The following is a 27,442-nucleotide window of genomic DNA, read 5'->3' on the forward strand; positions in this document are numbered from 1 at the left end:
TGGGCTTCTCTGTTCTTGCCACTGAAATTCTGCCTGTCGGGTTGGAAATTGCACGGGCACCATGTTCTACACGACCACAGCTGATCTTAGCAAGGCCTCTGAATGCCAGCTGCTGGAAACCTCAGGAGGAGAGATGACTCATGTGCCTAGGTGCTGCTTGTGGGATTCCTACAAGCACCTGGGTGACCGCTGTGAGAACAGGATGAGCCATTGGCCTAATTCAGGCAAAAAAAAAATTCCAAAGAAGAAGAAGAGTTCACATAAACATCTGCACACATTTTTGTGTATAAAGACATTCCAGTTTTCCTTAATTTCAATTCTGTGCATTATTTTCACCAGAACACTTTCCTCTAACACAGGCATATTTGTCTGCATCCTTTGGATGGACAAGGCATTTGGGCGGTTTGGGAACTCACAACAGAAACAGGCATTTCTGTTTACGTATTTATTCGGGAAGTACAAATTTGCCGAATGAATTTATCTCCCATCTTAAATTGTGGGTATGCTAGAATAAGCAGGATAAGCGATTGCAAAGCTCCCTTGGTCCTAGTCACTTCTGCTGGCCACAGAAATGTCTCCATCTTGCAAATTTCAGAGAGATTTTGGCAATTCTCTGTGTGTTTGTTAATGCGCCACAAATCCTTCAGCTGACTGCCTTGCAGGGAATCTGCCAATTCCATCAGCGTTTCCTGCCTTCCTGATTATCACTCCCATCCTTGCCTGGTGTATATGTAATTAATTGCAACAAGATGATGATTTAGTTCTTAAGAATAATGAGATGAAGCCACTTTTACCAAAGAAATGGCAACCTCTTCCTTCTGTTTACAGCGGGGAGAGATTGAACACCTGCCTGCAGCTTTGGAAAAGGTCCAGACCACACAGGCAGGCGCTGAGGTTTTCATACTCAGCCAAGAAATGCTTCTGCTGCCTGCCAGTGACACCAGCACCCAGCAAGATCTGCTGCTCAGTCCCCTCCATCCGGGGGACTCAACAATTCTTTGCTGCTTTCTCAGGGCAACACCAAATGTTCTCTGGCCATCAATCATTTTACAGTGAGAATAAATCCCATTCAAAACATCAAACAGAAAAGCACCAATCAATGAACTGACACAATGCATGAATTTCACAGGATTCCAACGTGGGTGTCAATAGCTTATTCCATTCAGGGAACTTCCCAAAACCATGGATTGCTTGCTGGTCAAGGATGGCAAGGACAAGCCAAAGCACAGACACTCTGCTTACCCCACCAGCCCTCCTGGGCCTCCCCCAGGCCTCCCCCTTGCCATAACAGAGCTCAGAAGGCAAGTGAGAAGAGAAGCAGCAGCAGCATCTGCTTGGTTCTTTTTTGAGAGACATTTATTTAATGTCATCTCCTTACCATAAAATCCAATTGGCCAAAGTGTGTGTGGGGGACGGGACAGGATGGTGAAATTTCTCCATAAGCTCCAGAGGTTGTGGTGTTTTACTGGGGGTGGGGGTGCCATGCCTCACCAAAACTGATCATCGCTACCCAGCAACTCCTGCAAAATATGTTCTCTCCTTTCTTAAAGTTTAATCACCAAGTCTGCGGCAATGAAAGAACAGTTGCCTTTCAGTGTGCTGTCCTGAGTTTAGGCCTAGAGAGAATTAACTAATTTGATTAAACAATTCAAGTGATTTACTTAAGAAATTAAGAGCCTGCAGCTGGAGTTGATTTTTTTTTTTTTTTAAGAAATCAAGTGGTGTGTGTGTGTGTGTGTGTGTGTGTGTGGAGAAAGATGCTTGTTCCCACCAAACTCCGGAGCACAGACAGCTCAAAGCCACAAGGTGGGGAGTGTCATTTTGAAGCCAGCCTTTTCCTGCCTTGCATGCTCATTCATCTCCCCCCTGTTCTGCCTCCTTTCAAAGATAAAGGAACGTGATAAGGTGAAGGAGGCACAGGAGTCTGAAAGGGTTCAAAAGGAAAGTTTCTTTATGTGCGCACATTCAAGTTCCCTTGTTTTTTCCATTCTAACCAGCTCAGAAATTATTTCATCAAGTGGGTTCCTGCAGTCGCGTTCCCTTGAGAGCATTGCTCGGTTGGGGGGATTCCACTCAGATCCACCCCTGGCAACATTAGTGTGGGCTTTCTGACGTGGTGCGTAGGTTGGTGCAGGCACCCAGCATGGAGATTGCTCTTGGAACCCAGGAGCCCATTCAGAGCTGCAAAAATGCCAGCAGCCCCATCACCATCACCCACGCACACTTCCCCGACCTTCCAGATTTTCCTTGTGCTGAAAGAGAGCTATGGCAGCAAGGCAGCGGACTGCCACTTTTCTCATCAGCCTGCCATTGTCGCTGCTGCTCTTTCTTATTGGCTCCCTCTCTGTACTGAGGGCAGGGCAGCTAAGAGGGGCACTGGGCTCTCTTCCCACCCACTGTGCTCCATGGAAGTGACTTTTATGGAAAAGAATTTGCCATAGCAGCACAAGCAAAGGCATTAGAACTGTAGAGGAAGAGCACAAAAAAACCATTTAGCCATTCTGGTGTGATGGCACTTACATGGGGAGAGTGCTAAACCCGTACTGGCCAAATCACGCTCAATTTAAGATTTTCTGTGAAAGTAAGTGGGCTTCTTTGCTTTGGGTTGAGGTGAAATGAGAGGCTTGAAATGCAGGAGGACCTATAAAGGGGATTTGTCATATTTGTGGATTGGTGTGTGCATGTGGCGGTTCTGTATTTGCTTTTTGAAGGTTGCACTTCTCCTCAACCCCAAGTGAAACCACAGGTGAAGGGGCTTTTTTTAAAGACAGCAGATAAATTACCCATTAGTATGCCAGACATGGAAAATCTCTGACTGAGCAAAGGCTATTATTATTATTATTATTATTATTATTATTATTATTATTATTACCCCACCCATCTGGCTGGGTTTCCCCAGCCACTCTGGGTGGCTCCCAACAGAGGACTAAAACAGAATAAAACTTCCCTAATCAGGGCTGCCTTCAGATGTCTTTCCTGGTACCAGTTCCAAGCAGACAGCCATTGACTTGTCTGTGACACCTTGTGGCCCATTTAGTCCTGTTTTGGATCATTGCATCACTACAGCAAGTCCTGCACGGCCAGTTTCCTGATGCTGGATGGCAAAGTTTTCCTGACCCAAGAGGACACTGCACTCTCCTACCAAGCATATAAATTATTATTATTTTCACATTGAGCTAAATGCCCACTATCTTTATACAGAGAAAGAGCTTTTAAAGAGCTCCGGGTTTTGATGCAAGCACCTGAGCTTAGTTTGCAAGTCAACTGTCTTGCAAAGGTTTTGCTTAACCTGAGTACTGTAGGTTCAGCATGTGGGGCTTGAGTGAAAGTCAATGCCCACCATCTTTTAAAAGATGGTAAAAGTAGCCTTTTCTCTCCGGATGTTTTGGCCTGCAGCTGCCACCAGCCCCAACCAACCCAGGCAGAGGATGTTAGGGCTGATGCGAGTTGTGCTCTTAAAACAGCTGCAGGGCCCCAGGCTGGCGAAGCTACATTTGAGTTGGGAATGCTACAGGTGCCAAGAGGTCTGGAAGAAAGCCACCTTCACCTGGGGAGTAAAGACTCTGTTATTCCTGCATTGCAGAGGGCTAGACTGGTTGACCCTTGGGGTCCCTTCCAACCCTACTAGTCTATGATCCTATGAGATGAGCAAAGTGTTCCTGGCCTCTGCCATAGAATTGTAGAGTTGGAAGGGACCCCAAGGGGCAACTAGTCCAACCCCCTTCAGTGCAAATGTACCTAATGCACACCAGAGCTTTTAAGTCTCTTTCTCTGGACTTTCTGTTACAGGCATACGCTCTGGATTGGAGAGGGACTCTTTGAAGGCATCCCCACACCTCTCGGATGAGTTCACCAACAACACACTGCTAAGAGAGAACATGGAGTCAAGTTACCCTACCCCTGAGAGTCTCATTCAGTCAACAGAGGACGTCTTTGATTTCCCAATGAATAAGAAGGGCTCTTCACAAAGGGACGAGTCCCCAAAACTGACAGCTCCCCCTTACACCAACACGAGACCAATCCAACCTTCCAAGAAGAAGCCATCCTCTTCCAAGCAAGGAAACACAGCCAGGAAACATCAGAAGCTCAGAACCACCACAGTTGCTGCCCAGCCCAGCCTGCCAACATCGAGGGCATCCTTTTCCAGAGACCACTTGCACACTTGGGGGGACAACAATGACATGATGGCTACAGTTCACAAGGAGAAGCCCACAACACCAGAGCAGACCTCGTGGGGCAGCACGAAAGGAAGCCGGGAGGTGACCAGTTACTCCCTGTTCCAGATCTCACCATTTACAATGCAGCCGACAATCCCACAGACTTCCTCTCGCGGCCCCAAAGCCACAGAGCCACTTGTGGCTGCCTTTCCAGAGGGCGAAGCCCAGATTCCGGTCAAGAGCCCAGAGGATGAAACCAAGGAAAGCCGAGACACACCCACACCCACCATCACCCCCACCACTGTGATCACCACCGAGCAAACTCCAAGTAAGACATCTCCCTTCTGCAATGATGCCTTTGTGACAGAAGTCCGTATGGAGGGAAAGTGGTGTTGTTGGCCAAAGTCATTCCAGGGGCTGCCTGTGCCCCCTGGGGAGTCCCCCTCATTGCCAAATTCCTCTGTCTTCCCATGCTCTGAAGCAGGGATTGCCCATGGGGTTCCCTTCAGAGGATGCTGGACTCCAAATCCCATCAGTGAAGAAAGGTCAGAGATGGTGGGACTTGGAGGCCAGCAACCTCTGGTGGGCACCCTGTTACCCGCTCCTCTGCTAAGAGTTGGAGTGGTCACAGCTGCTGCTTTATCACAAATCTGCAGGGCAGTGGGAGACAGCTGACTTGCCAGGCGGTCAGTGCGTTTGCTAAATGGCCTTTGGGACAGCAGGTGGGGAGGGGAGAGGAGCCATGCGCGTTTGACAGAGGCCACAGAGCACCAGCAGAATCATTGCTTTGCTTGTAGAAAGCAAAGGGGAGCAGCTTTGCATAGGTCTGGGAAAGACCCTCTGCCTGAGACCCTTGAGGGCCACTCACTGCCAGTCAGCATCAGCCAGGGATGGGGAATCTGTAGACCTCCAGGTGCTGGTTTCTGGGCTGGCCTGGGCTGTAGTCTGTCCCACAACATGGAAGGGACCCAAGCAAACCACGGCCTCTTTCTCCTTCTCTGCCCTGCCATCCCCAATGGGCTCCTCCCCACCACTAAACACTCCTTTACTTTGGGCATTTAAGTGGCCCAACCTAGAGCGGTCTGGCTCTTAGAGGGGAGGGGAATGACAAGGCCTCCAACCCATCCCCCCCCAGCACATTATGCTTTTACTTAATTTTTTAGTAAGAATTGGAAAGTTTCTATGGAGGGCATTAGCCCTGACAACAATTGACAACAAACAAATGAATCTTTTAAGGGGAATTAGTGCCTGGTTGGTTATAGCCTAGACATGAGTGGACATTTGGTTATGGATTTTATGGGACAGGTCAGTCTATGATTAACATGGAGTTTCCTTCCAGTTCTCTGCGGCGTGAATTTTTACGAGCCAGAAGGATACATTGACTCAACCGACTACCCACCTCTGCCGTGGAACCGTTTCCTGGAATGCACCTACAATGTGACTGTCTACACTGGATACGGGGTGGAGCTGCAGGTAGGCATGCAAGAAGTGGCCCAGGTGGTGGGTGGGAGTGTGCTAACACAGACCCAAATGTCAAAGCTGGTCTGCACTTCGTTTGAGCTGGAGCCCTTAAGTCCTGCTTTCTGCGTAAGCTCTGAACCATGCAAAGCAGCAATGCTTAAGCAGAGTGCCTCTGATCATGTGCAGAGTGCCTTTCCTTCGTCACCCCCATTGTTGAAATTAATGTTATTTGGAAAACTATCATGTAAAACTAAACAGTGTACATACATACGTAGGTAGTAGAAAATACCCGCTGTGCCTGGTTAGTAGGGGCAGTTGGAGCAAATGCACAGAATAATTGCAGGAGGGGAGCCTGGCCGAGTGGTACAGCACCTGCTTAGAGTGCAGAAGGTCCCAGATTCAATCCCCAACATCTTCAAGTAGGAATGCCCTTCTGCCAGACCGGAACCCTGGAGAGTGGCTGCAAGTCAGTGTGGGCAATACTGAGCTACATGGAACACAGGACACTGCCATGTACTGAGTGCGACCCTTGGTGCATCTTGCTCTGTCTCGTCCTCATGGACTGACAGGGTCTCTTCAGGGTTTCAGGCAGGGAGTGTCTCCCAGCGTTCTCTGAAGATGCTGCTGCCATTGGGGACTGGACTGGTTTTATCATTTCATTTTTGCTTCATAAAAATTGTACACTGCTGGGTTGCTTTAAAAAGGCAGTTTACAAAAAAGATAGCAATCAAATGATTCCTAAGAAGAATTAATAACAACAATGTAAGACTTGCATCAGTGTTCTAAATGTCTGGGTAGGCTTGTCTAAACAAAAATGCTCTTAGCAGGCATTGAAAGAGTGCTGTGAATGATCAGGGAAGTCCAGAGGGAAGTTGTTGCCACACTAAAATATTAAATTCATACAGATGTAAAACAGGGATTGTGCAGCCTTTGTAACAGCGCTACTTCTGCTGTTTGAAGCATTCAAATGGGCATGGTACATGGGGTGAGGTGATCTCGCAGGTAAACTGGTCCCAAGTTCTTAAGGGCTTTATATATTAATGGCAGACCCTCCAAGTGTCCCTATTTTCCAGGGACAGTCCCAGATTTACAGAAGCCGTCCCAGTTTCTGATTTGATCCTGGAGGCATCTGAAGGCAGCCCTGTATAGTTTTTTATGTTGGAAGCTGCCCAGAGTGGCTGGGCCTCCCAGTCAGATGGGAGGGGTATAAAAAAAAGTTATTACAGACTAGGACAGCCCTATTTTCATCAGACAAATGTTGGAGGACATGTAATGGTAACACCCTGAACTTGGCCTGGAGCAGATGGGCAACCAGCACAGATCTCTGAGCACAGAGGTTCTGCAATTCTGTTACCCTACAAAGGGGGTCTGGAAATACGCCAGCCCTCTCTAGCCAAATAAAGACAGCAGCGCCGTGGAAAGAGTTCATATTCATTTCAGCCTGCAGCTGCAGCAAAAATAAACGAGATGTACTCTATGACAGAGGGTGTGAACATTGGTGTGTGTGTGCTGTAGGTTCTGACACACTTCTGGTCCATGACATCCACCTGGGTCCCAGGTCATGACATCCATGTATCAATTCCACAAACTTCCCGGGTGCCCTCAGGACTGGCAGATGAGGGATTCTATGGAAGGCAGCTGGAAGGACTTATGTAACAACCTCAGGGGTGGACTCTGTGTCAGCATTTGCTCTGGGGACAGGACAGCACCAGGAGAGGGACACCAGAGCTGGGCATGGAGGCAGGAGCCCTAGCGAATGAGGCTGGGGTGTGTGTGTGTGTGTGTGTGTGTGTGTGTGTGTGTGTGTGCAGTGGATTGCACAGCCAGAGCAAAGCAACATCTGGTGGAGTTTAGTGGTGAGAGTTCCCCAGCGATTACAGGGGTCACCCTTATTGTATCCCTCCAGCTTAAGGATAAAAAGAAAGGAAGGAATGGAAAGTACTAAGCTGATCCCAGCAGAGGCGGGCAAGATAAATTTGCTTCCATGAGGTAGGCAGGTGGCCGGTGTCAGAGGGAGTCAGGGCTGTGGCTCTCTCAAAGGGGCCCCCACCTGACCCCGACCCCACATCTATCTCACTTTGGCAGAAGCAAACACTCAAGGCAAGAGACATTTGCAAAATGCAAACCGGGTTTCTTTGATTTCTTTCACACCATCATGAGCGACAGCATCACAAAGAGTATCCCTTGGGCTGAGCTGGACCGACCACTAGGAAAGGGGTGGGAAATAAAAATAAAAATAAAATGCCAATAAAATCATGCCGTTAAACAAATCTATGGTGTGATTCTGGCCGCCAATCTCAAAAGGGATTTTGCAGAGTTGGAAAAGGCTCAGAAGAGAAAGGGGCACCAAGCGATCCAGGGGGCTCAGTGACTGCCCTATGAGGAATGCTTGCAGCGTTTGGGACTCTTAGCGAAAAGGGGAGATAGAGACATGAGAGATACTCTGATTCTTTGTAGTAAATCAACAGCAGGGGGTTGGGGCTAGATGACCTTTGAGGTTCCTTCTAATTTTGTGACTTGTTGGATTTGAAAAGGTTTGCAAGCTAAGTGGTGAACCCAGAACTGGGGGAGCAAGTTGTGCAGGAGACCTTCCTGGTGGGTTGTGTCTGTCCCTCTTAGGTATTATTACTCAGACATTTTCAAGGCCCTGTGCTTTGCAGCCCCCTTTCCCAAATCCCCATACTATCTGCAAATGGCCATGTTGCAAAACAATTTGAGCTGGGAAAGTATCAGCCACACATTTTTGTAAGCCATTTCCATGCTTTTGAATAACTCCATTTCATTGGGAGATGAGTTTCTGGTCTGGAGTAGCCAATTATTCAGAGCAAAAAGGGATTTCAAGCAGGCTGTCTGACCCCTCCTCTCACCTCTCTCTTACAAAAGGGAGGCTCCATCTCAGGGGAGTTAAAATTGCTGTACATTCTGCCTTTTATCTTCTTAGTTACAGACTAACCCGAAACACCTTGAGCTTCAGAGAGACCCTTCAGAGGGATGAGGAGCTGGGTTCTCACCAGTATTAAACTGTGTGTGTGTGTTTATGGGGCAAGAAAGTGCCATCTCTCGGGGATGCTGGGGAGCTCACCTCTGTTATGATGCTCATAGTGGATAGTTTAGCAAATATGTTGGCCGAGTTGTGGGAAAGGGGGGTTCCAGACCAAGGAGTGGTTAGGAGAGTGACCGAGAGCAAAAGGAGACAATGCAAAGCTCCAGGGAAGCAGCATTTGAAGTATACTCACCTCACCTCCAAAGGGGTCTTGGAGGAATCCACATTTTGCAACATTATGCTATGAGAGGGTGTCACAGTGGCCGGAGTGGACTACTTCAGAGTAACGACGCTACGCAGCTCTGCATTTTATTCTTTTATTGGTGCTGCGTATTTACAGTGCTCAAGTCATTGCTATTTACACGGAGTGATGTTGTCAGTCGGTTTCAGAACCTCCTAATGGCTTTTGGCGCGTCTTTCTCCAACACAAAAGCTTTGGCAGACCCATCCTCTTTCCCCTCCTCTTTCTGCGTAATTCCGGAGTTGGGGGGATGGGTCTCCCGCCCTTATTCGCCCCTTCCTGTCCCACCTGGGACCCTGGCTCCTCTACCTTGCCTGAGCCTCGGACACGACTTCCTGCTTCCCCACTGGAATCGGAACTCTCTCTGCTTCCCCCTGTGCTCGGGGATTGGCTTGAACTTAGGAGGGGAGGGACTTCGCGATATCCCCTGTCCCTCACATCCACCCCCCTCCCAAGCTCTCCTTCACCCCTCCCCAGGTCCCCCCCAGGTGTCGGTGACGACTGGAAGCCTAAGAACTCAGTGCTTTCCGAGCCCGTTGGCGTGAACACCTCCCCCCAGTCCTGCAAGCCCCCCCCTTCCGCCTGGGAGGACGGGAATCCCAAAAAGTCTGTGGCGTCAGAGCTGGTGGGGGTAAAAATGTTCTGCCAATCTGCTCCTTCCTCTGACTGGGTGGATCTCGGTGACACCCATACCTCATCCTCTGGTTCCTCAAACTCCGCTTCCCAGCGCCATGGTGAACTGCTCTCCCGTGCTTCCTCCCCCTCCCCCTCCCTTTCCATGTGCCAGGGCTTGGGTCTATGGGGGAAAAGGGCGTGAAATTCTTCTACCAGGAATTCCTCCTGTATCTGAGTGGCTGGGACCCATTCATTCTGGGACGGTGGAGCATCCTCCCATGCCATGAGGTACTCCAGGCCCCCCACCCCCCACCTTGAATCCAGGATGGCTGTGGCCTCATTGAGTTGCTCCCTGCCTTCCCTCTCCCCCCCTCCCTCAGGGGTTTGTTCGCTGTCTCGGAGCCTGCTGCTTTCCCTGTACGGTGACAGCAGCGATCTATGAAACACTGGGTGCACCCTCATGTCCTCTGGCAGTGCCAGCCTGTATGCCACCGGGTTGACCTGTTGCGTGACCGTGAAGGGGCCCAACCTTCTGGGCGCCAGCTTTTTGCATCGCCCTCTGATGGGAAGGCCCTCCGAGGACAACCAAACTTTGTCCCCCACCCTAATGACCTCCCCCGGTCGCCTGTGGCGATCTGCCCCCCTCTTGTACGCTTCCTTGGCTCTCTCCAAGTGTTCTCTGAGCTGCTGGTGCACCGTCTCCAGTTCCTCTGCCCAATCCTCAGCCTGTGGGCCCTCCTCCTCCTCCTCCCCCTCCCTCTCAGGGAAAGATCTGAGGTCACGCCCGTAATTGGCCTTAAAGGGCGACACCCCTGTGGAGACGTGCACCGCATTGTTGTAGGCAAATTCTGCCAGTGGCAGGCGATCCACCCAGTCCGTTTGCCTCTGGCTGACGTAGCATCTCAGGTACTGCTGCAGAATGGCGTTGACCCTCTCCGCCTGTCCATTGGTCTGCGGGTGTCTAGCCGTCGACAAGCTGACCTCCACCTGCAGGAGGTTCATGAGCCGCCGCCAGAACCTGGAAACAAATTGGCGGCCACGATCCGAAATAACCCTTAAGGGTAATCCATGCAGTCTGAATACGTGATCCACAAACAGTTTGGCTGTCTCTTCTGCCGAGACCGCCCTGGCACACGGTATAAAGTGGCACATTTTGGACATGAGGTCCACCACCACCAACACTGCGGTCTTGCCCCTGGAAGAAGGCAGATCTGTGATGAAGTCCATGGACACCACTTCCCACGGCCTGTGTGGCGTGGCTAAGGGCTCCAGCAATCCCGGTGGCGCTGCTCTGACCACCTTTGCCCGCTGGCAGGTGTCACAGCCCCGTACATAGTCTCGAACATCTTCCCGCACCCCTGGCCACCAGAAGTGTCTCATGACTAGGTGAGTGGTTTTGTCCCTCCCAAAATGACCCGCCGTTGGGTTGTCGTGCATCTGCTTGAGGACCGTACGTCTAAGCTGGGTGGTGGGCAGGTACAGTGCACCCTTGTAGAAAAGCAGCCCCCTGCGTTCTGCAAAGTCTTTTGCCTGCTCCCCCCCCCTTCTCAGTTCTCTGCAGATGCGGTTGGCAAATTCATCCGCTGCCGTCAGTGCTGTGAGTTCTGCCTCGCTCACCACTGCTGCTCCGCAGGACCATGCTGACGGGGGGAAAATGTGCCTGGGTGCCGGTGGCGCCTCCTCCTCCATGTATTCTGGCTTGCGGGAGAGGGCATCCGCCCTGACATTCTGCTCTCCCGGGATGTAGTGTATGGAGAAGTTGAAGTTCGAGAAGAACTCTGCCCACCGTATCTGCCGCTGGTTGAGCACCCTGGCAGTTCTCCAGAACTCCAGGTTCTTGTGGTCTGTGCACACCTGGATGGGGTGCTTGGCGCCCACCAGGAAGTGTCTCCAGTGCTGGAACGCAGCGTGGATCGCCAGAAGTTCCCGATCAAACACTGTGTAGTTTCGCTCTGGCTGAGTCAATTTCCTGGAGAAGAAGGCACAGGGTCTCCACTCTCGGTTGGCGTCCAGTTGCAACAAAATGGCGCCCACAGCTTTATCAGAAGCATCTGTCTCCACGCGCAGGGGCGCGTCCTGAACCATGTGGAACAGGTTCTGGTCTGAGGCGAACACCCTCTTGAGGCTTTCGAACGCTGCTTGCGCCTCTGGTGTCCACCTGAACTTCTGCTTGCCTCTCAGGCAGTCAGTGATGGGAGCCGTAACGCGAGAGAAGTTCTTGATGAACTTCCTGTAGAAGTTGGCGAAGCCTAGTAGGCGTTGGGCATCTTTGCGAGTCCTGGGGCTGTGCCAGTCCAGGATGGCCTGCACCTTGTCCTTGTCCATCGCCAGCCCCTTGTCTGACAGCTTGTAGCCCAGGAAGTCCACCTCCTTGGTGTGAAACTTGCACTTCTCCAGCTTCACATACAGGTGGTTCTCCTTCAGGCGCTGCAACACCTCCCTGACATCTTTCACGTGCTGCACTGGGTCGTTGGAGTAAATAAGGATGTCATCCAGGAAGACCAAGCATTTCCTGAAGAGGAGGGACCCCAGGACGTGGTGCATGAAGGCCTGGAAGCATGCTGAGCCCCCTTGCAACCCGAAGGGCATCACCAGATATTCAAAAGAGCCCAGAGGCGTGAACATCGTGGTTTTCCATTCATCGCCTTCCCGGATCCTGATCAAGTTGTACGCCCCCCTCAGGTCTAGCTTGGTGAAAATCTTGCCCCTGCGTGCCGCTGTCAGGAGATCATCCACTCTGGGCATGGGGAAAGCCACTGGCTCTGTCACTGAATTCAGCCGTCTAAAATCCACCACAAGACGGCGCTGTTGCGTGTCTTTCTTGTCCACCCAGAAGACCGGGCTGCCCCCTGCTGCCTTGCTTTCTCTGATGAACCCCCGCTTGAGGTTCTTGTCGATGAAAGCGCGCAGATCCTCCAGTTCCTGGTCTGACATGGCGTACAGCTTGGCTGGGGGTATAGTTGCCCCTGGCACCAGGTTGATCTGGCAGTCAAAAGGCCTGTGTGGGGGTAGGTGGTCGGACTCCGCTTCGCTGAAGACCTCCTGCAGGTCCCAGTACGGCTTGGGTATCGCTTCACCCCCTTTGACGTGCATGGTGGCCACCGTGGCTATCGGAGGCCCCTCCCCTGGTTGGTGCTGCATGCAATGTTCCAGGCAAAAGTCCAATCCAAAAGTGATGCATCTCTGGTGCCAACTTATGGAGGGGTCATGGCGCGCCAGCCAGCTCATGCCCAAAACGATGGGGGGGTCTGAGATGGTGGTGACGTTGAATGCCAGTGTCTCTGAGTGCCTTCCAACCGTCATTCTCATGGGGGGGGGTTGATGCGTGATGGCCCCTCCCAGCAGCTCTCTGCCGTCAATGGTTGCCACGTGCAGAGGAAAATCCAGCTGCAGAAGCTGGATCTGGTGCTCTTCTGCAAAGTTTCTCGAGAAGAAGTTCGCTGACGCCCCACTGTCAATTAGGGCGAGGACTGTCAGGGGATAGCCATTTGGAAGCGTGAGCGTCACTTCTAGAACCACTCCTGCTCTGGGAGGGGTGGGCTGGCTCTGCTCCTCTCTGTGCGGGTGGGTGGGCTGGGGCTGTTGTCTGCTGACTGTGCCTGGCTGCCGCCCCTTGTCTCCTGCAGCCAGGCTTTCCCGTTTCCCTGCTGTGGTGCTGCGTCAGTGGGGGAGGGCACAACCGTTCCCGCCTTTCCTTGCCACTCCCTGCGATGTGGGCAGTCTCTGACGAGATGCTGGGGGGAGTTGCAGAGAAAGCAATTCCCACCCCTTCCCTCCTTGCGTCTTGGCGCCGCTGGGGTTTGAAAAGCCCGCGCGCGCGCGCTATCAATCTGCATGGGTTCCTGGTCCTGACTGGCCCCAGGCGTGGCTTGAAAGGGTTGTTGGGGGAGTGGCTTCTCCTGCGACCGTGGGAACCAAGCCCGCTTTGCGCGCGTTGCTTGCTTGTCGCTCCACCGGGATTCCTGTCTCACCCCCACCGCCAGAGCCGCTTTGCTCAGCTGATCCATATTACTGGGCTTTGGACCTCTCGAGAGCTCATCCTTCACCTCCTCATGCAACCCCAAGTAGAACGCCGCTCGCATTGGGGGGGACTCAAGTTCCCACCCCAATCTGTGCACCAGCATGGTGAATTTCGCCCAATACGCGCGAACTGTCATATTTCCTTGGCGTAAATTATGAAGTTCCTCCTTAGTCTGATCCATATGACTATCGGACGAATACATCGTTTTCAAACCTTCTAGAAATAGTTTGACATTCTTCATGCAAGGATTCCTTGTTGCAATTAACGGTCTTAGCCACTCCCTGGCTGCCCCGGTAAGGTGCTCCACAATAAACGCTACCCTGTGCTCATCATCAGGGAACTCATCGTGGTGCAGCTCAAGAGCATACACAATCTCAGTCTCAAAGCCCTGAAATTCCCTCGGGTCTCCATTGAACTTGCTGACTAGGGTCCCGGCTCTCCTTCCTGGCAGCACTTGGACTTGGGGTGCCCCTCCCGCCTTGTTTTTCTCTGCATCCAGCTTGTTTTGGAGGTCTACCGCCACCGCCCTTAATTGCTGCTCTTTTTCCTGAAGCGCTCTCACCTGTTCCGCAAGTTGTAGCCGGTCGTCCTGGACCTTCTTAGTCTCCTCTTTAGCTGCCTTCAATTCCCCCTGCGCCTGCAGCGACAGCTGCTGCAGTTCTTGCTGGGCTTGCTCCGCGATCTGCCGCCATTTCTCCGCCTCTGACACGCTCATCCCGGCAACTCCAAAGTAGCCCAAAAAGGATTAGGAGGTTGCTGTCACAGTGGCCGGAGTGGACTACTTCAGAGTAACGACGCTACGCAGCTCTGCATTTTATTCTTTTATTGGTGCTGCGTATTTACAGTGCTCAAGTCATTGCTATTTACACGGAGTGATGTTGTCAGTCGGTTTCAGAACCTCCTAATGGCTTTTGGCGCGTCTTTCTCCAACACAAAAGCTTTGGCAGACCCATCCTCTTTCCCCTCCTCTTTCTGCGTAATTCCGGAGTTGGGGGGATGGGTCTCCCGCCCTTATTCGCCCCTTCCTGTCCCACCTGGGACCCTGGCTCCTCTACCTTGCCTGAGCCTCGGACACGACTTCCTGCTTCCCCACTGGAATCGGAACTCTCTCTGCTTCCCCCTGTGCTCGGGGATTGGCTTGAACTTAGGAGGGGAGGGACTTCGCGATATCCCCTGTCCCTCACAGAGGGCAAAGTAGATTCAGAAATAGTTCAGAAAAGGGCCTTCCAAATTATCAAGGGGGTGGAACAAGTTCCCTATGAGGAAAGGTTGTCACGTTTGGGCTGTTTCAGTTTAGCATAAGGTGGCCATGATGGATAATATTCTTCAAGGTGTGGGGAAAGAGGACAGGCTCCCTCTTGCCTGTGGAAACACACAAGTAGTCCACACATCGAGATCCTTCCGATCCCAACAGGTGGAAGGAATCTTAGAGGCCCTGCGGCGGAAGGTCTCAGCGTAGCCTATGGCAGCTTGAGCACTCGCCAGTGTGAAGGCCTTATGCACCAAGGATGAATAAATCCAGAGGTGCAGACTTCCGGAGTCTTGAATTAAATCCCTTACTGTATTGGTTGAGACTTTAATGTCCTTGACCGGTACTCCATCGATGCATTCTAAAGGCAAAGCATACGTTGCCCTGTGGGTATTGGCCCTACGTAGCCATGCCCACCTGGGAAGGCCCAAAGCCCCTTCCCCGTGACCCCAGTACAAGCCAAGGGCCAAGTCACTCTCATACTCAGAAGACATACCAGAAGAGAAGATAGTCACCTTCCCAACGCCTTTTGGCCTTGTTTTTGGAGTGACTGCCTTTTCGGCGTTTGCCTCTGGAAGAAGATCCTCCTCAGATGAATGGATGTTGAATACCTCCCTTGGCGGGGGGAAGGCAACCTGCAAGGAAGCAGAAGCAGAAGCGTGCAAGGAGCTTTGCCGAGAAAAAGACTCCCCCCCCCGCTGCCCACCCTGAATGCTTGAGCTCCCAGGCCCCGGGGGTGCAGACTGCGAACGAGGGAGGCTTGGCTGGAAGGCACGCTGCAGCGAGGCATCCGAGCCCTTCTGGGACTAGCCGGGACCAAGATCCTGGACTGCCTGAACTGAGAAAATAAAGCAGCAGATGCATCTAAATTCTTGCTCCCCATGAACCTCATGAACCGTGGAATATGTGGAAGGGCCCAGCTGTGGTGTAGGCTGCCTTCCAAACTGCTGAGCCAGGGAATCAAGTTCCGTGTTAAACCAGGCCAAGGCCAAAGGATCCGTTCCAATGTCAGATCGTTTGGCAATGGTGGGAGGGGGGTCTTGGATAGTGAGGGTTGGTGGAAAAATGGACGTGTTCCAGTTGTAAAAGGATGTCCCTGTTTTCTTTTCCCAAGAGCTGGAGAAGCCAGGCAATGTGTCACAAAGGACATTCTGCCTTCTCTTGCTCCAAACCAAACTGTCACTGTTTTCTTTTCTTTCTGTTCTGTTCCATCGCTGCCCCTTCCCTTTTTTAAAAAAATCCCCTGCAGTTTCCAGGAGGCTTAAGAAGAGAGGTCCAGAGGGAGCATCCTGCATTTCTGCAGGGCTGCTCAGCTGCTAACAAATGGCTCTGCTTTGACATCACCTCACAAATTGTCTGGGGAAAGCTGCCAGTTTCTGGCTTGCTTCTTGGCAGAAGGATGGCTTTGAGCTGACTTCCCAGTCACTGTGGATCTGTCCACAAGTCTTGGATTTGCTGCAGGCTGACAAGGCAGCCTCATCTCCTGGCCTTGCTCATGTCACATCTCATCACCTGGCAACCGGGAGACACACGCACACACAAACACACAGTTGTGTGCCTGTGGGCGCACTCCAGACTACACCTCTGCAGGACAAGTTAAGCTGGCCAGTTAAGCTGGTGACTGGCTGGCCATGCAAGCAGTAGAAACCCAGGGACAAAACAGCATAAAGGATGTCCAGCGCGCGCCCAAGGTGTTTCTCTCTCCCTCTTTTCTTCTTTTCGGGTTCCTGTTATACATCTCTTCCTAACATGATGGTTGGCTTGCTTCTTTCCTAGTGGGGAGTCCCCAGCACTGCTTGGGAATTTTTAGAAAACAACAAATAGGGTGATTTTTAAATGGATAATGTAATTTGTGAGTTTAGACCCATCACATCAAAAAGCAGGTGAAATCATGCCAAAGTCATGTTTTGATTTGCCATTTCAAATCAGAATGGTGCTCAGCATCCAAACATTGGTTAAGTCCCCCAGCCTGCCTCCTGAACCCCATGCTGAGTTGGGTGCTGGTATCTTGAGAGATGGGCAAAGTCTTGTTTCTGTCTCGATTCAAAATGGCAGTTGGCATCTAAACATCAGCAACAACTGGTGCCCTCACCTCAGGAATCCTTGCGAGGCAGCGGAGCCTGTAGAGGACAGATGGACACAGAAGCCCTTTCCAAAATACTGTATATAGGAGGTTTTAGAAATTCCTATAAACTGCTCTTCATCCACAAATAGATTTTCAGGGTGGTATACAAATGAACTTCAAAATTCCAAAAACCAATTATACCATGAAATTAAAAGGAATCAGACACATTCAATCAGCTAAAACAATACCATGATTACAACTGCCCAGGCAAATAGAAAGGCAGCGTGTTGATGAAGGGGCTGAACTAATTGACCCTTTGCCAACGTCCCTGTGGAGGGCATCCCAAAGTTGGGAATGTCACTGCAAAAAAGATCCCCTCACTCTTTTGTACATAAAATCAAAGGGTTGGAAGGGACCCTGAGGATCATCTAGTCCAACCCCCTGCAATGCAGGAATATGCAGCTGCCCTTTACAGGAACAGAACCTGCAACCTCAGCATTCTCAGCACCACACTCTAAACAACTGAAATATGCAGCTGATCTGCTTTTCCCCAAGGAGAAACACAAAGAAGGAGCCATTACGATTGTACGGAACAGGCAGATTGATTCAAGAAGAGGGTGTTGATTCACGTATTTGGGCCCTGGGCTGTTACTTGTTTAGCACTTTCAAATATAATCATCAGCCCTTTGAACTGTGCTTGGAAGTGAACCAGGAGCCCCTGTAGCTCCTTAGAATGAAAGTCACATGGGACCCTTTGGGGAATCCTACTAAAATTCTGGCAGATGGGTTTTGTAGCAGTTGAAGCTTCTGGACTGTTCTCAAGGGCAGCCTCATACAGAATGCATTATAACCGTGGTTCCCAAACTTTCTCAGAACACCACCCCCTTGGTTCCATGAACCCATCCCAGGACCCTCCACCCTGCCCTATAAAAATACTATTCAGAATAGAAGTTTGCATGAGCCATTAAGAAAGGTCAGAACAAAATTACATTCAAAACAATTGAACATTTGTTCAAAATCCAATAAAAACTATTTAGTTTAATTAATTCATTGAAAACAATGAACTTGATCTGATGATACAAGCCCACATGGGGAGGGGGAACTGTGGGTAAAAACATGTGCCTTAGCGAAACCTCATATTAAAGAAAATTGCTTTGTGTATACCTTGTGACAAATGTGTATACTAGAGGAAATGCACACACAAACGCCTATCGATTGTCAGGTGGAGAAACTGAGAGGAACAAATTCACTCATCCCCGGTTATTAAGCTGTTTGTTTAAAGGTTTATAGCCTATTATTCAATGATAGTTACTTACAAGTGGATGTTGTAAAAACAGATAAATCAATAAAAACAAGCAGCAAACCCATCAAGATATGGACAGAGATCGCACAGAAGGCAAAGGTAAAGGACCCCTGACAGTTAAGTCCAGTCGCAAATGACTCTGGAGTTGCGGTGCTCATCTCACTTTACTGGCCAAGGGAGCCGACATTTGTCTGCAGACAGTTTTTCCGGGTCATGTGGCAAGCATGACTAAGCAGCACACGGAAACGCCGTTTACCTTCCCGCTGGAGACTTTGCACTTTGCACTATCTACTTGCACTTTGGCATGCTTTTGAACTGCTAGGTTGGCAGGAGCTGGGACCGGGCAATGGGAGCTCACCTCGTCGCAGAGATTCGAACCACCAACCTTCCGACCAGCAAGCCCTAGGCTCAGTGGTTTAGACTACAGCACCACCCACGTCCCTACACAATTCAGATATGAAGGACAACTTTTCTAAAGTTTAGCATCCATTTAGTGGACCCATCGTAGTAAAGGAATGAGATTGGCAGCTGTCGTCTCCTCATGGATTGCTTTGGGAAAACATTCTAAGAGAATATGTTTATGAAGGACAATTGTATGGAATTAAATGTCATCAATGTTTTTTTGAATACTGTACTCCTGCTGGCTCCTCTCTCCTTGTGTCTGTCCATTCCATGCCTTTCCCTTTCTTGCTTTGATCTCTTCCCTTTCTCTTTCTTATTTATTGTTGCTGCTTTTTGTGCATTAGAAAATTAAAATTAGAACAAAATTATTTTAAAAATACATCAGTGCCCAACGACATCTTGACTTGGTGCCATATGAGAGCAATGTCACTGCCTGTTGTGTGTGAGGGGGAACATTCTGCAGATTGGGGGGTACCCAAGGGACGAACCTCCCCTCGATCCTGGGCATCTCATGGGGCTCTTTCTTCCTCCCTGGGACACAGGTGAAAAGCGTCAACCTCTCCGAGGGGGAAGTGCTGTCCATCCGAGGCATAGATGATGACCAGCTGATGGTCCTGGCCAATCAGACACTCCTGGTGGAGGGCCAAGTCATACGCAGCCCCACCAATACCATCTCGGTCTTCTTCCGCACCTTCCAAGACGACGTGATTGGGACTTTCCAGCTGCATTATCAAGGTACAGGGGCTTTTTGTTAGGGGCAGAACATCTTCCCTGTCCCAGGGGGGCTGCCAAGGTGAGGAGGAAGCCCTGGATTATGCAGCTACTGTGCATTTGGCGAGGAGGCGGGTGTCACCAACCTTTTTGGACCATCGAATTTTGAGAGGATGCTGACGGCACCAGTCATGAAATGGCTGCCATGAGGGGGATGTTACATAAAATCACAGTCTGCTGATTTTCCTCCCTTGCTTACATGGGGAAGTCAGGTCTCTCCTGCTGATCCCGATTGTGGATCCCCGCAACAGGGTGAGCTCCCGTTGCTCGGTCCCAGCTCCTGCCAGCCTAGCAGTTCGAAAGCATGTCAAAGTGCAAGTAGATACATATGTACCGCTACAGCGGGAAGGTAAACGGCATTTCCATGCGCTGCTCTGGTTCGCCAGAAGCAACTTAGTCATTCTGGCCACATGACCTGGAAGCTGTACGCCGGCTCCCTCGGCCAATAACATGAGATGAGCACCGCAACCCCAGAGTCTGTCACAACTGGACCTAATGGTCAAGGGTCCGTGGAACAGTAAGTTAATGCTATGGTGCATGCATAATGAGTGCCTGGACTTTCACTCCTGCACAACAGGAAATATGGTTAAGTCTCTCTGCAACTTTTCACATTGTTTATTTGACTTCATGGAAAACGCGGCCAGGTGATAGTAGTCTGGCTGGCTCATTTCACAGAAAGTTGCCTGCACATTTTGTTTTATAACTTTTTTTTTCTAGGATGACTAGAGACACACTGGCATAGTGTGGAGGGCTGGGTGTGTGTGTTGCCCCAGCCCCATTTTGGGGCGAGGGCCTGACCAGGCACCCCACAACAAGCTGCTATCAGAGCCCGGCTCCAGTGTGCGCCCAGCACCAGCTCTGTTCCCAGGTCAGGTCTGACCCGGGAGGCAGAGTGGAGGAGAGTTGGCAGCAGAGCTGCCACCCCTCTCCTTGCCTGCACCGCATGAGAGAGAGCTCCCTCAGCAGCTCCCTTATTCCTGGCTGCAGCTCCACTCCCGGATCAGACCTGTCCCGGGGCAGAGTGAAGAGTCATGCAAGGGAGCTGCTAAGGCAGCTTCCTTGCGCCCAGCTGCAGCTCTGCTCCTGGGTTAGGTCTGACCTGGGAGCAGGTTGGAGGAGAGTCAGTGAGTATGAGCGGGCTCCCTCTGCCCCCTGCCCCCTCCCAGGGGTGTGCCCCCCGCTGTAGAGACATACTTTGAAAACAGGCAGTGGAGGGAAAGAATGAAAGCTCAGAGTCCTGGGCACCTGTAGTTACTATGATGCAACCCATAATATGATGAGCAGCATAACTAATCTAATGGCTTTCTGAAAAGCCTGGTCTTCACCATCGGAGAGCTAGCCTGCTGGAAACCAACAGAGCCTTCTCTGAATCAGTTAACTCTTCTTCAGCAGCCCCCAAAGCATCTCAGATTGAAGTAATCTTTAATTGATTTATTCTCCCACATTAATACCCTCCCCAATAACCCATATCAACCCCCCTTTCCCCCAAATTCCCCCAGAAATATTTGGGGCATTCAGAAAAAGGGGGGCTTTTAATTAGGATTTTAATGCCTAACACCTGATAAGCAAGGAATCCCAGAAGTTCTTTGTGGAGGAACATAGGAAGATAGTTTACACTGAGTCAGACCACTGGTTCCTCTAATTTGATCTCATCTGCGCTGAACAGCAGCAGCTCCAAGAATCTAAGGAGGGAATTTATTGTTCCTTCTGTCCCCTTAGAGCAGAGCTCCATCCACCTGCCTTTCTTATTTCCCTCCCTGGCTCAAGAAGCAGAGAGCAGCTTCTGGCTTTTAGAAACAGGAGAGAGACATGTGGAGGCCAAGCACTAATATTTGTGGGCCTGGGAGTTGAAACTGATCGTATGCAACTTGCTCATAAAAGTGATCTAGGAAAGGCTGGACAATGGGTTCCATAGGATGGTGAATGCTTCTCTCTGTGAGGGAGCCTTCACAGACCTGCTGAAACAGGCGGTTATTAAAGCGCTTATTAAAAAACCACCTTTGGACCTGGCCAATACAGTATGGCCAATTATTGCCCAGTCTCAAATTTTCCATTCTTGGGCAAGGTAATTGAGTGGGTGGTTGCTGAACAACTCCAGGCATGCCTGGAGGATACAGAACATTTGGATTCCTTCCAGTTGGGGTGCTGGCCTGATCCAGAAGGCTCTGCTTATGTTCTTAAGTTCTCTCTTGCCATTGGCCAGATGATATTCATGAGACAGGATCTCAACAACCACGGTCTTGCAAAACCCAGCAGCCTAGATATGCCACATCCCTCCAGGGCCTGATTGTAATCCCATCCGTTTACTTCCATTGCAGTATTTATGCTGAGCTGCAGCTTCCCACGGAGACCAGATTCTGGGGAGGTCACTGTCATGGGCCTGCATCCTGGTGGCACAGCACACTTCCACTGTCACCTGGGCTATGAGCTGGAAGGTCCAGAAGTTCTGACCTGCATTAATGCTTCCAAGCCCCACTGGAGCAGCCCAGAACCCATCTGCTCAGGTATACAGAGCTGGGAGTGCAAGGATGGGGGCGTGGGGGCAAGATGTCACTGTCTGATGATCTCTCTCACACACACCCCGTCTCTCCCCCCCCCCCCCCCGCATCTCTAGCACCCTGTGGAGGAACAGTGCACAATGCCATCATCGGACGCATCTTGGCCCCCACTCATTGGAGGAATCACACTGAGAGCATGCTATGCACCTGGACCATCAGCACCCAGGGGGACCAGAAGCTCCACCTGCATTTTGAGAGGCTCCTGCTGAGAGACAAGCAAAGGTGAGGTCTCATTACAGCTGCTGCTCCAGCTCAGTGAGTGCAGAGATCTCTGAGTTGTGCTGGGGAAGGAGGGGAAACACCTAAGATGTGCCCATTTTCTGTGCGAATCCACTGGGCCCCACTCCAGATCTGTCTGCAAAATTCTGCCCCCTGCCAATTATTCTGATGGGTGAGTTATTCAGGGAAATTACCTTAACTGTTTATTTATTAACAACAAAAAGGTGCAAACATAGCAAAGAAAATAAATCGAAAGAATCAGTAATTGAACCACCAACCTTCTGGTTATCAGCCAGACACACTGACCGATTGCGCCAAAGGTCTGGGAAGAGAAGAGAAAAGCAGGTTGGATTGTATTGGCGAAAATGTCTGACAAACAAACATGGTCTTCAAGTGGACTGCACTCCTTGTCTCTCTGGGGCAGCAAGCAGTGGGGTGCAGTGGTTAGAGTGCCAGACCAGGACCTGGGAGACCAGGTGACTTTGGGCCAGTCTTTAGCCTAACCTACCTCACAGGGTTGTTGTAAGGAAGTTAATAGATAAAATTGCCCCTGTGACAGAAGGGAAGGGAAGGGAAGGCCGTTCACTCTCTTCCTTACATGACTGCCAGTCCTGGTAGCCTGGAAGCCACATGTCCAGAGCCAAGTTCTCCTCCCAACCCCAGAACAATCCTGCTGGAACCCCCAAGCCTCTCACCAGTCGACAGGCGGCCTCCTGCAACACACAAGGCTGTTTAAGGAACTAGCGCTTGTGTTTAAAGGAGCATTAGAAAATGCAGTCTGGTAAGGGGCAATAAAGCAACTTTATGAGCTGTAGTGAAATCCAGGAGTAAAACATCTGTTTGTGACTGCAGTAAACATATACATGGAGAAAGAGTTTCAGCTTGTATAATCCTTCTAAAATAATGTCTTCACGCAGGAGCAGGGGCAAGTGGAATGAGCAGGGTGGGACAATTCACCAAGAGGAAAATTATGGGATGGAGAGAGCTGCAAAAGGGCTCACAGAGAGTTGTTAATGGTAATCCCCTGCTCTTAGTTGTTGTTGTTTTTTAATGGAGGTGGGAGCTGAACCAAATGTGAACTAGAGAAACAGAGAAAGCATTGGACTTACCAAGCCCATCTATCAGGCCCACAAGCCCAAAATTGTCGACAGTGGCAGGCAGGCAGCAGCACCCCAGGGTTTCGTGAAGGGCTCTCTCACAACTCTTCCTGGAGATGGCCAGGGATTGAACTGGGGACCCTCTGCTTGCAAAGCAGACCCTCTGCCACTGAGCTATGACGCTTCCCCACACATGACAAGAGTACACATTGCTGCTTCCTCTGCAACCCCCAGACTCCCTCCACTGGCTTTGGAAGATGTATACACACAAGGTTAACCACAATCCATATCTATCCTGTAGTTTCTTGAAAAATGCAGCTTATGTTTTCCATTTGGATGGGAGCATGGAAAACATAAGCTGCATTCACTTCACAGTTCAACTGAGGTGTTTCCATTTGAGACAACTGTTGCACATGCTCAGATGACTGGTTAGAATCATAGAATCATAGACCGTGTTTCCCCTTTTTTAAGACACCGTCTTATAACTTTTTTCCTCAAAAAAAACCCCACAAGGTGTCTTATTTTCAGGGGATGTCTTAATTTTTTGTTAGGTTTTTATTACGGTACCTTACGGAGGCCAGGCCAGGCCGCTGGCTCAGGGTACTGCTGGGCTCTCCGAGTGCTTGGCGCTGCAGCAGCCGCCGGTTCCGGGCACTGAGGCAGCAGGCTTCCTCGGCCAGGTCAGGCGGAGGTGAGGCCGCTGGTTCAGGCGCTCCACCCGGCGCTGCAGAAGCCGGTTCCAATCCTGTATTTGTCCCTTTCATATTTTTTTGTTGCCCAAGTGTAGTACTTTACATTTCTCCTTGTTAAAATTCTTCTTGTTTGCTTTGGCCCAGTTGTCTAATCTGCTAAGGTCATTTTGAAGTGTGATCCTGTGGGGTATTAGCCACCCCTCCCAATTTGGTGTCGTCTGCAAACTTGATCAGGATGCCCTCAAGCCCATTATCCAAGTCATTGATAAAGATTTTGAATAAGACTGGGCCCAAGACAGAACCCTGTGGCACCCCACTAGTCACTTCTCTCCAGGATGAGGAGGAGCCATTGAGGAGCATCCTTTGGGTTCGGTCAGTCAGCCAGTTACAAATCCACTCAATGGTAGCATTGTCTAGCCTGCATTTTACCAGCTTCTTTACAAGAATATCATGGGGCACCTTGTCAAAGGCCTTGCTGAAATCAAGATAGGCTACATCCACAGCATTCCCTTCATCTACCAGGCTTGTAATTCTGTCAAAAAATGAGATCAGATTAGTCCAGTGATGGCGAACCTATGACACGTGTGTCAGCACTGACATGCATAGTCTTTCCCCTTTTTCCTTTTTTTGAAGGGAAAACAATTATACATTTTTGTTATTTAAACTATAAATATCATGAAATTATGGGTTTTTTCTCGAAGTGACACACCACCCGAGTTATGCTCGGGGGTTTTGGCGAACTTTGACACACCAAGCTCATCACTGGATTATTCTGACATGACCTATTTTTCAGAAACCCATGCTGACTTGTAGTGATCACTTTTTAAAGGATTCATAAATTGGAGTGGGTTTTGGGGGGGGGGGGCAGGGCCAGGGAAACCAAACAGGTAATGTGTACTGGGTGAAGGCATCCCTGCCTCCTCTTTGATGTGTCTGTGCAGGGATGCTCTAGCTCTGCTGGATCTCATTGCTTTCATGTCTCCTCTCCTGGCGCTTTGATCTTTCCTTTCATCGTAATGTTATTATTGAGGGCACATGGCGCTGGGGGGGGAGGGGGGATTTTTAAAGGCGAGTAGGAAATATTCTTAGAGTGGCGCCTAGGAGACTCTTTCTTCCCTAAAGGCAAAAGAGGGACAATTCCCAGAAAGCAAGCAGCTGCCTTAGGCAAGCTGGGACAGGTGGCAACAGAGGATTCTGGGAGGGATCCCTGGGACTTTCGATCTGGCCTTCCTGACCCTGTGCTGTCCCGTCCCCCCACCCCACCCCCACCCACAGCATGCTGGTCTACAACGGAGACAGCAACCACTCGGCCGTGCTCTACAACTCCCACCAGAGCGACAGCGTCCCCTTCGAGGGGGTGATCAGCGAGGGCACCACCTTACGCATCGACTTTGCCTCGGAGGACCCCAGCGCCATCCCTACGTTCAACATCCGCTTCGAAGGTGATTCCCTCCCCACTTGCGGTTCTGACGATGATGGAAATGCAGCAGGGAGTCCCTTTGCAGTCCTGCTGATCACGATAGATTCAGGCAATAAATCCAGGCATTAGTTGTAATGTCCCGGGCAAGAGTTGGCCTCCTTGGGGCATCAGCAGTTTTCACTGCAACACTTGCCAGGCGCTGGGGAAACGGCTGGTTCGCCTGTCCAGTTATAAAGGGAACAAAGCTCGGTTGGTCTGGCAGTAAGGAAGGCCCTGCTGGGGTGAAGCCTGGGCCCTCACAAAATCTGGCTGAAACAACAACAGCCCCCCCCCAAAAAAAGCAGCCTTGTGGGCAGTTCCAGTGATCCTAGCTCAAGAAGGATGCTATCAGGCTGGGTGGGAGAGGGCAACCAGCAGGACCAGAGGGCAGAGGCACTTTCCCTACCTGTGTTCTCCGGATGGGATTGGACTACAACTCCCTGCAGCTCAAACCAACGTGACCAGCAGGCACAAGCCAGTGGAGCTGGAGTCCGACCACATCTGGAGGGCCTGGGGTGGGAGGGGGTGGCAAGCAAAGGTGTGTGCGTGTTGAAGGAGGAGGCGCATAGTGATGCTCTGGAACTCGCTCCCCAGGAGGCAGGGATGGCTACCAGCTTGGATGGCTTTAAAAGAGAATTATACCAATGAATGGAGACGAAGATCAGGGACTGCTAGCCAGGAGGGCTCTGCTCTGCCTCCACAGTCAGGCAGAAATGCTTCAGCCTCCTGGTTGCTGAAAACCACAGGAGGGAAGGAGGCTCTTGTCCCTGGGTGGCTGCTTTGGGGCATCCCGTGGGTGACCAGGGTGCTGGACTAGATGGACCATTGGCCTCATGTTCTTAGAGGTTAAGGCAGCTGTCTGTTAGGGAGAGCTGTAGTTGCAGATCCTACACTGAACCAGAGAGATGGGCTAGATAACCCCCAAAGTCCCACTTTTCTGTCATTGAAGTGTTGAGCATTTTGGACATCAACCCAGAATGCATATGCAATATAAATTCAGCTGGGTAGAGGCAGAGGTGCAGAGACACAGGTTGGACATGGAAACCTCAGGAGTGGGGGGCACCATCCACTCTCTCTTGTAATGGCAGCTCCTAATCTGGAATGTAGGGAACAACAGTTCTCCTCCCTGCCCCCTTCCAGGTTTTCTGTGTGCAAAACTGAATGCCAAGAGTGGATCCCGTTGCAAGCTAGAAAGGCCAAATAAGATTCTAAAAGACAAGTGCATTATCCAAAGCAACTACATAGGATGCTGTATCTCTTTATCTCCAGTCACATTGGTGGTGTCAGGGGTTACAGTGGTGCCTCGCTTACGAATGCCTCGCACAACAAAAAACTCGCTAGACAAAAGAGTTTTGCGTTGCGCAAGGCATTCGTAAGACGACAAAATTTTCTATGACCGCTGCTTCGTCTTACGAAGCGCGGCCATAGAAAGCGGCAAAGGAAGATCAGCTGTCAGCGAGGGAAGCTGACAGCTGATCTTCCTTTGCCAGGGGGGACGGGGCTAAAATGTGGTGGTGCGGCGGCTGCCCCTGCCTGTCTTCCCCTTGGCTCGGGGAAGACAGGCGGGGGCAAGCAGCGCCCGCTGCGATTCGGCTCCGTCCCCCGCCGCCGCCTCTCGCCTGCCTCCCCCAACACGGAACGCAACTTCGGAGGTCTCCAAAGTTGCGTTCTGTGCCTGGGGTGTGGGGCGAGAGGCGGGGGCGGGGAAGACCTTCTCCCGCTGCCGCCTCTCGCCTGCCTTCTCCCGCCCCCGCAGGAGGCAGGCAAGGCGGTGGCTGGGAGAGGAGAGCTTCTCCCCCCGCCGCCTTGCACACAGCCGGCATCGGACGGGGCTTCGGAGACCTTCAAAGCCCCGTTGCATGCTGCTGCCAGTCCCCCAGAGCCTATAGGAACGCATTGATTAGGTTTCAATGCATTCCTATGGGAAACTGGGACTCGCTAGACGAAAAATTTGTTCCACGAATTGACCCGTGGAACGAATTAATTTCGTCTAGTGAGGCACCACTGTACTATATTTTGAAATTGCCTTCCAGGCAGAGAAATCTCCTTGATTGCAGCCCCTCACCAGGGAATGAAGAGCAGATGGAGA

General features: G+C 50.8%; 1 protein-coding gene across 1 annotated transcript in view; it reads left to right on the forward strand.

The window, feature by feature from the left end:
• SEZ6L (seizure related 6 homolog like) overlaps nt 1-27,442 on the forward strand; it is a 103,440-nt gene that overhangs the window by 48,318 nt on the left and 27,680 nt on the right. Inside the window, exons 2-7 of the mRNA XM_035099185.2 lie at nt 3,790-4,485; nt 5,497-5,630; nt 19,100-19,292; nt 21,647-21,832; nt 21,943-22,108; nt 25,170-25,336. Coding sequence (XP_034955076.1) covers nt 3,790-4,485; nt 5,497-5,630; nt 19,100-19,292; nt 21,647-21,832; nt 21,943-22,108; nt 25,170-25,336 — 1,542 coding nt within the window. The remainder of the gene's footprint in view (nt 1-3,789; nt 4,486-5,496; nt 5,631-19,099; nt 19,293-21,646; nt 21,833-21,942; nt 22,109-25,169; nt 25,337-27,442) is intronic.

Source organism: Zootoca vivipara, chromosome 17 (genome assembly GCF_963506605.1).
Source record: "Zootoca vivipara chromosome 17, rZooViv1.1, whole genome shotgun sequence".
In the NCBI taxonomy this organism is placed as follows: Eukaryota; Metazoa; Chordata; class Lepidosauria; order Squamata; family Lacertidae; genus Zootoca; species Zootoca vivipara.